General features: G+C 48.7%; 1 protein-coding gene across 2 annotated transcripts in view; it reads left to right on the forward strand.

The window, feature by feature from the left end:
- Nucleotides 1–1,045: 1,045 nt before the first annotated feature.
- Nucleotides 1,046–11,532, forward strand: part of LOC125957033 (acetyl-CoA carboxylase) — a 15,575-nt gene continuing 5,088 nt past the window's right edge. Inside the window, exons 1-4 of one of the 2 annotated variants that reach the window (XM_049689389.1) lie at nucleotides 1,046–1,341; nucleotides 1,517–2,015; nucleotides 7,287–7,404; nucleotides 8,553–11,532. The exon at nucleotides 8,553–11,532 is cut by the window's right edge and continues 220 nt beyond it. In XM_049689389.1, the coding sequence (XP_049545346.1) occupies nucleotides 1,146–1,341; nucleotides 1,517–2,015; nucleotides 7,287–7,404; nucleotides 8,553–11,532 (3,793 nt within the window). In that variant the 5' untranslated portion in view covers nucleotides 1,046–1,145. Of the gene's footprint in view, nucleotides 1,342–1,516; nucleotides 2,016–5,675; nucleotides 6,039–7,286; nucleotides 7,405–8,552 lie in introns of those variants that run through there. The other variant, XM_049689390.1, reaches the window with a different exon arrangement.

The following is an 11,532-nucleotide window of genomic DNA, read 5'->3' on the forward strand; positions in this document are numbered from 1 at the left end:
GTGTGTCCGTACTCCACCTTAGTGATATATCAGCTGATCCAACTGATCAAGTTCCGTGATTATGCGAAGCTCGTAGCTGCTTTTCATTGACTGTTGCTGCGTATGTTGACGCAGAGCGGGAAGAGGGGAAAGAGAGGAATCCGTATCAACGTTATGTAAAATCACGCGATCGGTGTTTGTGTTTATTTCACTTACACTTGATCTTGAACACGGAAGCGGGTCCTGTAGCACCGTGATTGTACGATCACGAATACGGGGAGTGTTGTCCGAGACAGAGCGAAAGAAAGATTCCACCGGTGGTGTTGCAGTGTTGCGAAGGCACTCCCTATGGTTCCTTTAATCGGGGTTTGTGCAGCTTAAAAAATCCACAAGCGTCTACTTTGATAATCAATTGAGAGGCATATAGTGTGAGCCAAACAATCGTTCGTATAGCACAGGTTCAAATATTAAAACACAAGACACATACATAAACCGGATTTATAAAAGATGAATTAATATGTTTTTATGTGATTTAATGTTAAGAACGTTTGTCTAAGTTATCGTATGTACTACAATTAAAAAACATTTGAGCTACAAAAAGGAGTGCTTTTCTAAATAATACGAACAAACAATTGATTATTCATCACTTCGTAAAACTAATATCGGAAGTAATATGGAAGTTTTTAAAGCTACAAAGAGAATATAAAATTGTCGTAATTTACGCTTTCTGTTACAATATTATTACAGTTTTGAAATCTAACGATGCTGATAGTCATCATCGAATACTGCGTCTTCGTTTCAATCGGTTTACATAGACAATTTATTAGAAACAGTAAGAAAGGGTCATATTAGATGTCGATTTGGTATGGATTTGGATGTTCACCCATGCTATACGGACAACTTTTTGACACACTGTACGTAACGTGGAATGTATTTGTTTTTTGTTTTATTTGCCGTTGCCTTTTTTGCCGTTGCGCGTTAAACATTGCCAACTGTAATAGCAGTACCCCCTGAGGATCATACTGAGCAATCTTATCCATTTTGACGTCAATTTCCAGATATCCAATCGTCATCGCACTGAGACGCCTGACGAGAGGATTGAAGGCACCTTGGTCTTGGTCGTGTTGTAGCCGCGCGTTGCGAAGCGACGATCACGGTTCTGTTCGATGTTAGAGCTCATGGTAGCGGGGGTCATCCTCTTTGCGTACCTCTTCCTGCATGATTGGTGGACCAATTCCGCCTGTTATCGGGCCGTCCGGTGGCATAGCGGCTTCGGTAGCGGCTCCGCTGGTGGGGGACAAAAAGACACTAGTGCGAACAGATCAGACGAAGAATCCCACGATCACGATGATGGGTCCGATTGTATGTAGATCCGTTTATCTTTCTATCTTTCTTTTGATATTCCTTATCACCAAGCGGTTAGGGAACGTTACCCTAGACTGGTGGAACCTTTTTCATTTCTTAATTTTTTCTATAAAACATGGGACATCATGTGCTGCAATGGGTTTAACTTTTCCTCTTCTTGAATGCTTCGCAGGTGTAACGAACAGTACTGAGGATACCGAACCACCCAACGGCAGTACGGCGGTGACGCTCACGAACGGAAACGCTAGTAGTGCCGAACAGCAGCAGCAGCATTATCCGCAGAAGGACGAATCAGCCGGTAGTTCCCGCGCCACTCAGCAGCTGAAGCAAGTGTCCTTCTCCAATGCGAACTTGTTCTACGAAACCCGCGTCATAAACGGCAAACAATCGCCGCAAGGAAGATCCTCCGTCACTGCGTCCGTCGACACCAACGACAACCACATCACCATGGAGGAGGAAGGTTCTACGGCGGTGGTCGCATCCGCTCCTGTCTCGGTTGGCGACGAGCCGGCAAAAGATACGGAAAGGGCTAGCTTTATCGTTGGCGAAGACTGTCAATTGGAGTCCGACGAGCTGGAGGGCAATGACGCGTTTCCGCAAACGATGGAGAATGGTTTGCGCAGCAGATCTACCTCAGAGATCAATCTGTGTGACAAAAGGCGACGATTAAGGTAAATCCATGGGGCACAGAGTAGCTTTAGTGTAGTATTAGTAGTAGCACCGACCTCCTGGGCCATAATGAGGCAGCAATTCTGAAGCGCTCCCTCTCGCGTAACACTGAAACACGGCGGAGGTTTTGCCGTTCCGGTTGATTTACCACAGCCAGCGTCAATATTTGGGCAATTGACGCCGAGAAATGTGTGATCTTTGCGAGGGTGCCGTGGGCACTCTGCCTTTTTGTTGCGTTGTCCATCGATTGTGCCTGTCTGTGGTTAGAATACGTTGGAAGAACTCATGAGTTGCGATCAGTTTTTTTTTGTTTTGCAAAACCGATGACGGTCTGTTGGGTTGAGAAATGACGCAAATAGATTTTTTCAATGTTCATCTTCAAATGCGGATATACAAGGTATTACTGTTGGTTGCTCCTTTTTTATTTAACAAATTCATCGAATGACCTGCACAGTTGTTGATAGAATGTTTTTTTCGTGAACTGTCAGACACTATAGCAGATACATTGTAAATGGTTCTTCTTGATTCCGAGAGCCAGAATCAAGGTGGTGGATGAGGCAACATTATGTTGACCTTCGTGGCATGAGCTCTCATTGCGCGGTCGGTGGCGCGTGTACACAGTGGAAGCATGCGCGCGCTGGACCAACCAGTAGTAGCAACGCCGCAACAACCACCAGCAGTCCACCTTGCTATTACGAATTAATGAGCCAAAGGTTATCGCTACTCTGGCGGCCACTTGCATCGACCACTGTTGCTGCTGTGTGATACGCCTAGAGAATCACACACTGTCCATAACTGTCCCCACTGTGACTGAGAAAAACGTGGTAAAAATCACTGAAAAAATGTTTCCTTTGTTAAATCGAACCAAACCTGTTTTTTACAACATCACTTAAAAGTACACAACAGAACGCTTTCTCAAGCAACTTAAAATTCATTCCACATTTACCAAGCTTACTGAGATGCATTTATTTCTGTTGAAACGCTTAACACAATTACAGCATTCTTTGATCTCGGTCTCTGGTGTGTACACGGCCCCGTTTAATAGTTCAAGCTCCATTTATCCCGGAACTCATTCCAACCTTCCCGTTCAGGTACCGTTGTACTAGGCCACAAAACACCTTTCGTTAGGTAATTTTGACAGGCCACCGGTGCAGATAGTTCCAAAAAATGAAACACAGGGGTTTACTGCTCAGTTATTTTGAGCGATTATTTGTAACATGAGAGTGGTATATCTAGTTTTTTTCTCCATATTTTATGAAACATAACTATTTTTTTTTGTTTGAAATACGGAGAAAATAGGTAACTTTTGGAAAGTATTTCCCACGATTATCAAAAAACTGATGAAAATCCGCGCCGGGCTTTTATGCGTCTATGGATATCATTATAGAAATCACAGCTATTTATCGATTTGTTTGATCTTATCTGATAAGCCATACCACTGCTCTAATACCGCCTAACTGCTACTCCATACCGATATTCTATTATTTTCATTGATTCTGTTCGAAATCTTGCGTCAGATAATGAGAGAGATCGTGCCGATCTGCGCCGAGTTTTACGGGGTTCGTCGCTTGTTTCGTATTTGCTCACTTCTCATCCACGGCGCCTCCATTCGAGCGATTTTCTCCAACAACTTCGGCTCTGACTCCGCATGAATTCAAGCTTACGCCATTCGGTGACCATACCCTGTTGGGGGGGCTGCCATTGGGATCGCGTTTTTACTGGGGTTTTTTTTTCCCTCTTGAAGTCTCTCAGAAATGAACGCGGTTTGCGGTGGCTGGACAGGGCGCTGGACGATTAGTTGTGAGCGAAACGTGGTCACCGTCGGTAGTGGTTCGGTACTGGTGGACTGCCTCCAAACGCGAGGAGGGGCCGTTGCGTGTGGCGTGTGAAAACGCAGAACTAGCGAGCGAGCATAGTGTGCTGTTTTGCTCCTATCGCAAGGGGCTGCTGCTGCTGTGTATATCAGCGCAACCGATCGATTGCGTTTGCAGAGTGCGTTTTATCGTTCCGTTCCCCACCCCTCCGGTCCAGGCAAAGGCCCTTCGGTGGTGCATAAATCGATTCCTCGGCCCATCATTAGTGTCGATAAGCGACAAACCCGTTTCGCTGGTGACACGAAACGGATGTCTTTCGTTAATTGTGCGTTCCCAAACATGGTGGTTGTTTTAGGTCATGCTTTCGGGTTGTGGCATCCTAAAATAACGGAAATTGTAGTATACCATACGCGTTCGTATGATCTTGCCCTAGTCACTGGCATGTGTGTGTTAACGGTATTCATATGAGGGCCACTGGGAGAAAGTTTCGTGTCTGAGAGCTCCGGTCCTCGTTTCTACGGAAACACATCAACGGGCCATGAAACGTCTTTCCCTTGCCGGGGCTCATTCATGTTTATTTTATCGAGTTTTCAGTTTTTGGTTTTCGGAAGAGGCCGTTCCGGTTTCCGAACCGGTTCCACCCCGGGATATTCCCTGTACCACATCATCATCCAGTTTTGCGAAAGGAAAGAACCCAAAAGAGTGATTTAATTGAGTGAAGTTTTCGCCGACTGCCACGGCTAAATTCCGCAGTCGGGCACGAGAGCGACCAAGGTTTTCCATAGACCATCCCGCCCGGGAGCCACCTGTCGTCAACCTGTTGCGGATGAACCGACACTGTCCATAATTATGTAAGATCCGTCGGAGAATGTGTGCACGTTTGCAACCGGTTTTTCACGTTTCTCTCCCAAGGGAAGAACACGAAATGAACACACCCAGCTCACTGTGATGCGGCGTGGCGCTGCTGCTGGAGCTAATGGAATGATCGGAATGACGAACCGGAGAAGATATCACGATGCATATCACACGACGACTTATTCGCTTTAGTGTCTCAAAATTGGAGCTACTTTCTCTGTAACGTTTTTCTTTTTTTTTTTGGGCCTTTCGAACGAAGCACCGATCATTGAAATTTCTTCAGCATCGGATACTACCGGCTGGACCCCCAGGAAACGAGTAATCTTAGTGTAGTGTAAAGTGAAGATCACTTATTGTGGCGAACACTGGATGATAGTTTTAGGACTGCGGCGACCGTTAACGAGCGGTTGATCGTCTCGTGGTCATTCGGCCACACGTTGTTGGCATGTTGGTGCTTGCCATTTCAGAACGGGCAGACGTACAAACAAGGTCATTAGTGTTGCCTTTTGGGCTGGAATGCAGAAAGAGCTACCGTGTCTAGCGCGCGCAGAGTATGTAGGTCTTTGGGCCTTTTGGAAAGCTGTCGCGTCAGCTGCTGACCATCAGAGTGGCGACGAGCGGAACTGGGAATCGATTTGTGCCGCCGAACGACGACGGCCATGCGACGTTCGTGTGTGAGTGTGTGCGAGCGCGCGCGGTCCCCTCCCCTCGCCGTGTTTGTGCTAACATTTTCTTTTCGATTTTGGCTAAACAGCGGAAAGAGAAGAGGCGCCCCACCGTAGTGTGCAGTGAAGCTTCTGTTTTCGGTAGTTTGACACGCGTTGTCAGAGCAGTGAAAGTGAATTGTGAGTGCGTTGTGTGAGATCGATTGATCGTAGCGTGCTTCGATTAGAGCGGTTACCGCACCGCATCTTGCTACGTGTTTCCGGAATTGCATCTCATCACCTATAGATCCGGATCCGTTCGAAGCGAATTCGAAATCGAGCTACTTTCTCTCCTCCCGGTGGTGGTGGCGGTACTGGTGGTGGTGGTGGTCAGTAGTTTATCGGTTGCCGTGACCCTCGTGAGGGCCATAATGTTGAAGAGGAGAGCAAGCAAGCGCTTCGTATTGGCAGAATCCGGCGAAGAAACCGCCTGGAACACGACGGAAGATAAGATGGCTAATCAGCAGCAGCAGCAGCAGCCGATACCGACACCGGTGATCAATCTGGAGACGGCCGTACCGAGCGGTAGCACCAGTGCCAGCAGTAGCTTCAGTGAGGATAACGGTGGTGCCGCACTCATGGCCGGAGTGGTCGATGGACTGAAGGTGCCCATGCACGCCAACCTCCAGCTGACCGTTTCCGGTGGGCTAAAGTTAGTATTCGGTTCGATATTGCATTTAAGCTAGTTTGGTCAAGGGGAGGAAGAAGATCCATTCAATGAAAGAGTTCCATATAAAGGTGTGATGCAGATCACTGATAATAGATGTTCGGTGATACGGAACAATCGACGATTGTTCGCGATTTTTCCGTTACAAATGTGTGACTCAATGTCGCGACGGGGTGTTGTGCAAGCGTGTTGCAAGGAATTGCGGTTGAAAGACGAGGCGAGCCCGACGCGCAGCACCGACTTTTCCTCCGATTCCGAAAACGGCGTCACACACACACACGCACACCTGTGTGAAGATGTGTTCGCGTGGACTTCAATGGAGAGTAAACCTTCATCAAACAGAAAACCGAAAGAAAACAGAAACCAAACCTCCTCCTCCTTGTCAGGTGTTTCGTCTTGCTGCCACCAACGATCAACGGTCACACAACGGACCGACCCCCCCATTTGTTGTGTGTGAAGACAGCCTTTGTGCAATCGCACGCTGTTAGCGTAACAGCTCTTTTTTGGGGGGCGCCTGAATGCCGCGCGCCGTGCACCGATTACGACGAACGACTTAAACGAGCGGATGGGCCACGGACGCGTACGTTTTTGGATGGAGCGGAGCAAGAGTGAAACACCGAACCGAACCGCTGGGGTCTGACCACCGACCGTACGATGGCCAGACAGTATTCGAAAGGTCCTCGCCGAGTGCGTTTGTTTCAGTGAGGTTTTTACTCCGTACAGATTTTCTTCAGTCTTTTTTTGGCCCTATACTGCCCTGTTCTGTCATACATCCTGCTGTATCAGCTTGAGTTCCTTCTTATAACGCAAAGAGATAATTCCTTTGCCTAAAAGGTGGCAAAGCGTTGTCACCGAGAGCACACCGAGCCACGACAGTAGTGATCCAATGAAAAAGAAACACGCCAAAGCGAGCAACAAGGTGCTGACCGTGTTGGATGCGTTATTGTGCCGTGGCCGCGGGAACGAATCACAGATTCCATTCCACTTTCACGACTCCAACGCCCTTCCGGGAGCGGCCGCCTCGAGCTCGGAAACCCAGACGGAAGATGCATGGTCATGGTTAGTGTGTTAGTAGAAGCCTAATCGCCGGGTGTAGTGTGTGGTCGATGGGTGGAACGTCGCTACAGAAGAATAGCTGTGGCGGGGGGGAAGAGGGTTGTCACCGAGGAAGGTCATCAGCGAACATGGGTTGTTTTAACATCCCTTCTTTTTTTCTCAAAATTTTCCTTTCAGGCCCAGCATGTCCCATGGCACGGGACTGGGGTTGCAGCGTGGCCAGGAACGTGACTTTGTGCTCTCGACGACGGAAGAGTTTGTCAAGAAATTCAATGGCACACGGGTGATCAATAAGGTAAGAGAAGATCGACACACTGCTACTACAAGATCGAGTTAAAGTGCTCATACGATACGAGTTGTTAGCGTGTGTACGTGTTTCTGTGATTATTACACACAAATGCCCACTTCAAACAGATTGTTTTTGCTAAACCTAACCACCGCATCGGCCGGATAGTGTTTCGCTGTTAAGTGTAATTACTGACGCCACTCCTCTACAGCATTTAGCTCGTCATTGCAGTGATGTAGCTAATAAATTAGATGAAGGTTGAAGCACGATAGCACTAGCTGAGCTCCTGCACCCTTGAGCTGTCACTTGAGCTCTGTTTTGCTTCTTTATCTGTTCAAGGTTTTCACTAAAAATATTACAATTTTCGCTTGAAATATCAGCCATTTTCGAGTGTTTCGTTGATAAGGTCTGCCGGTATAACTATTTTTTTAAATTATATAATTAAAACACTTTGATCGATAATTTCAAATCTTTTGTAATTTAATAATCAATTCTTCTGGTTTACGTTTCCATTTTGTTCGATGGTTGTAATAATGGCATCAAATGGAATAAAATTATCAAATCTCAAAGTTCATGTTTTTAGTAATTTACACAGTAGATTCTCCTAAAAGACCTGTTTGGACTGATGAACTTGTAAATATTGTGAACTGATTTTGCATAAGTTGTGTTTGAACTAAATATATAATGCTATCGCGATATTTACGGTCGTCTTGGAAATCAGCATCCTTTTCAAATTCAGTTTTGTCAAAGCGTTTGATCTCTCTGGATACTATCCGATATGAATTTTGTCTAAATTTTCCACTCCAACACAGAAGAACTAAAGCGTTTAAAGGATGCGCTAGGTGCTTGGGACTGTTGATGTAATTTCATGCGAATTCTTTTTGTTGAATATCACTTATTCCAATAGTTCTCTTAAAAATGATTAGCGAGTCCTTGATGTTGAATAGGATGGTTTTTGGTTTGGTCTACTGTCCGCAAATCGAAGGGCAAAGGATTAAAACAAGGATTTAATTATGCAAAGCGTCTATAGGTCCTTTTTAATTATCTATTGGGGGTGAAATCTTGAATTAGAGTTAAGTCTAACGTTTCCGCGAATTACAAGAAAATAAATTTCATTCTAAATCACCTTCTCCCTCCTCTCTTTCGTACTTTCCTAGGTGCTGATAGCGAACAATGGTATCGCCGCGGTGAAATGCATGCGCTCGATCCGTCGTTGGTCGTATGAGATGTTCAAGAACGAGCGCGCAGTAAGGTTCGTGGTCATGGTAACGCCGGAAGATTTGAAGGCGAATGCGGAGTACATCAAGATGGCCGATCACTACGTGCCGGTACCTGGTGGATCGAACAACAATAACTACGCGAACGTGGAGCTGATCGTAGAACTGGCACTCCGCACCCAGGTGCAAGCCGTATGGGCTGGATGGGGTCACGCATCAGAGAACCCGAAACTACCGGAGCTCCTGCACCGTAAAGGACTAGTGTTCCTTGGCCCACCGGAACGCGCGATGTGGGCACTCGGCGATAAGGTGGCCTCTTCGATCGTCGCTCAAACGGCCGACATTCCAACCCTTCCCTGGTCCGGTTCGGAGCTGAAAGCTCAGTATAGCGGTAAAAAGATTAAGATTTCCAGTGAACTGTTCGCGCGCGGATGTGTGACATCGTCCGAGCAGGGTTTGATAGCAGCCGACAAAATTGGCTTTCCGGTGATGATCAAAGCGTCGGAAGGAGGCGGCGGTAAGGGTATCCGTCGTGTGGACGCACCGGACGAGTTTCCCGCCCTGTTCCGGCAGGTACAGGCCGAAGTACCCGGATCGCCGATATTTGTGATGAAGCTAGCACGCGGTGCACGCCATCTGGAGGTGCAACTGTTGGCCGATCAGTACGGTAACGCGATCAGTCTGTTCGGTCGTGATTGCTCCATCCAGCGACGACATCAGAAAATCATTGAAGAAGCCCCGGCCGTCATTGCTGATCCGGCCGTGTTCGAGGACATGGAGAAGGCGGCGGTACGGTTGGCGAAGATGGTTGGCTATGTCAGCGCGGGCACGGTCGAGTATCTGTACGATTCCGAAGGCAAATACTTCTTCCTCGAGCTGAACCCTCGACTGCAGGTGGAGCACCCATGTACGGAGATGGTGGCGGACGTTAATCTGCCCGCCTGCCAGCTGCAGATCGGAATGGGAATTCCGCTTCATCGCATCAAAGACATTCGCCTGCTGTACGGAGAGAATCCTTGGACCAGCTCGGCGATTGATTTCGACACACCGGCCCACAAACCGCGCCCCTGGGGACACGTGATTGCGGCGCGTATCACGTCCGAGAATCCGGACGAAGGATTCAAACCCAGCTCGGGGACGGTGCAGGAGTTGAACTTCCGTTCGAGCAAGAACGTGTGGGGTTACTTCAGTGTGGCCGCCTCCGGTGGATTGCACGAGTTTGCCGATTCACAGTTTGGGCATTGCTTTTCGTGGGGCGAAAATCGTCAGCAGGCACGCGAAAATCTCGTGATCGCGCTCAAGGAGCTCTCGATTCGGGGTGATTTCCGGACGACGGTCGAGTATCTCGTAACGCTGCTCGAGACGAACAGTTTTCTCGATAACACGATCGATACGGCGTGGCTGGATGCGCTGATTGCGGAGCGCGTACAATCGGACAAACCGGACATTCTGCTCGGTGTCGTTTGTGGTGCACTGCACATCGCCGATCGCACGATCACGGATGCCTTCGCGAGCTTTAAGAGCTCGATGGAAAAGGGACAAATCCAGGCGGCCAATACGCTCACGAACGTCGTGGATGTAGAGCTGATCGCTGAAGGCATTCGATATAAGGTGCAGGCGGCAAAGAGTGGACCGAATACCTACTTTCTGGTGATGAACGGTGGATTTAAGGAGGTAGAAGTGCACCGTCTTTCGGATGGGGGTATGCTGCTGTCGATGGAAGGTTCGAGCTACACGACCTACATGAAGGAGGAAGTCGATCGGTATCGGATCGTGATCGGCAATCAGACGTGCGTATTCGAGAAAGAGAACGATCCCTCCCTCTTGCGGTCGCCATCGGCTGGCAAACTGATCAGTCTGCTCGTCGAGGACGGTGCGCATGTGTCGAAGGGCCAGAGTTACGCCGAAATCGAAGTGATGAAAATGGTGATGACACTGAAGGCGAACGAAGCGGGAACGGTAACGTTCGTGCGTCGTCCAGGCTCCGTACTCGATGCAGGATCGTTGATCGGACATCTTGAGCTAGACGATCCGTCGCTGGTGACAAAGGCTCAACCGTACAAGAGTGCCTGGCCAGTGATCGAGAACGTGCAGGTACCGGAGAAGCTGAACCGCGTTCACTCGGGCTACAAAACCATCCTGGAAAACACGCTGGCCGGTTACTGTCTACCGGATCCGTACAATGCGCCCCGATTGCGTGAGATTATCGAGAAGTTTATGCAAAGCTTGCGTGATCCATCGTTGCCGCTGCTTGAGCTGCAGGAAGTGATCGCCTCGATCTCCGGTCGCATTCCGCTGTCGGTGGAGAAAAAGATTCGCAAAATGATGCAGCTGTACGAGCGCAACATCACGAGCGTGCTGGCCCAGTTTCCATCGCAGATGATCGCAAGCGTGATTGATTGCCATGCGGCCACGCTTCAAAAGCGTGCCGATCGCGACGTGTTCTTTATGACTACTCAGGGTATAGTGCAGCTGGTGCAGCGTTACCGCAACGGTATTCGTGGTCGCATGAAGGCGGCCGTGCACGAACTGCTGAAGCAGTACTACGCCGTCGAATCGCAGTTCCAGCACGGGCACTACGACAAGTGTGTGGCAGCGATCCGTGAAAAGCACAAGGACGATATGGACGTGGTGGTCGGTACGATCTTTTCGCACAGTCAGGTCGCCAAAAAGAATCTGCTCGTCACGCTCCTGGTCGATCATCTGTGGGCCAACGAGCCGGGCCTGACCGACGAACTGGCGGCCACACTGAGCGAACTGACTTCGCTTAATCGCGCCGAACATTCTCGTGTAGCACTGCGAGCCCGCCAGGTGCTGATCGCTGCCCACCAACCCGCCTATGAGCTGCGCCATAACCAGATGGAATCGATCTTCCTGTCGGCCGTCGACATGTACGGGCACGATTTTCATCCGGAAAATT

This window comes from Anopheles darlingi, chromosome 3, assembly GCF_943734745.1.
Source record: "Anopheles darlingi chromosome 3, idAnoDarlMG_H_01, whole genome shotgun sequence".
Taxonomy (NCBI): Eukaryota; Metazoa; Arthropoda; class Insecta; order Diptera; family Culicidae; genus Anopheles; species Anopheles darlingi.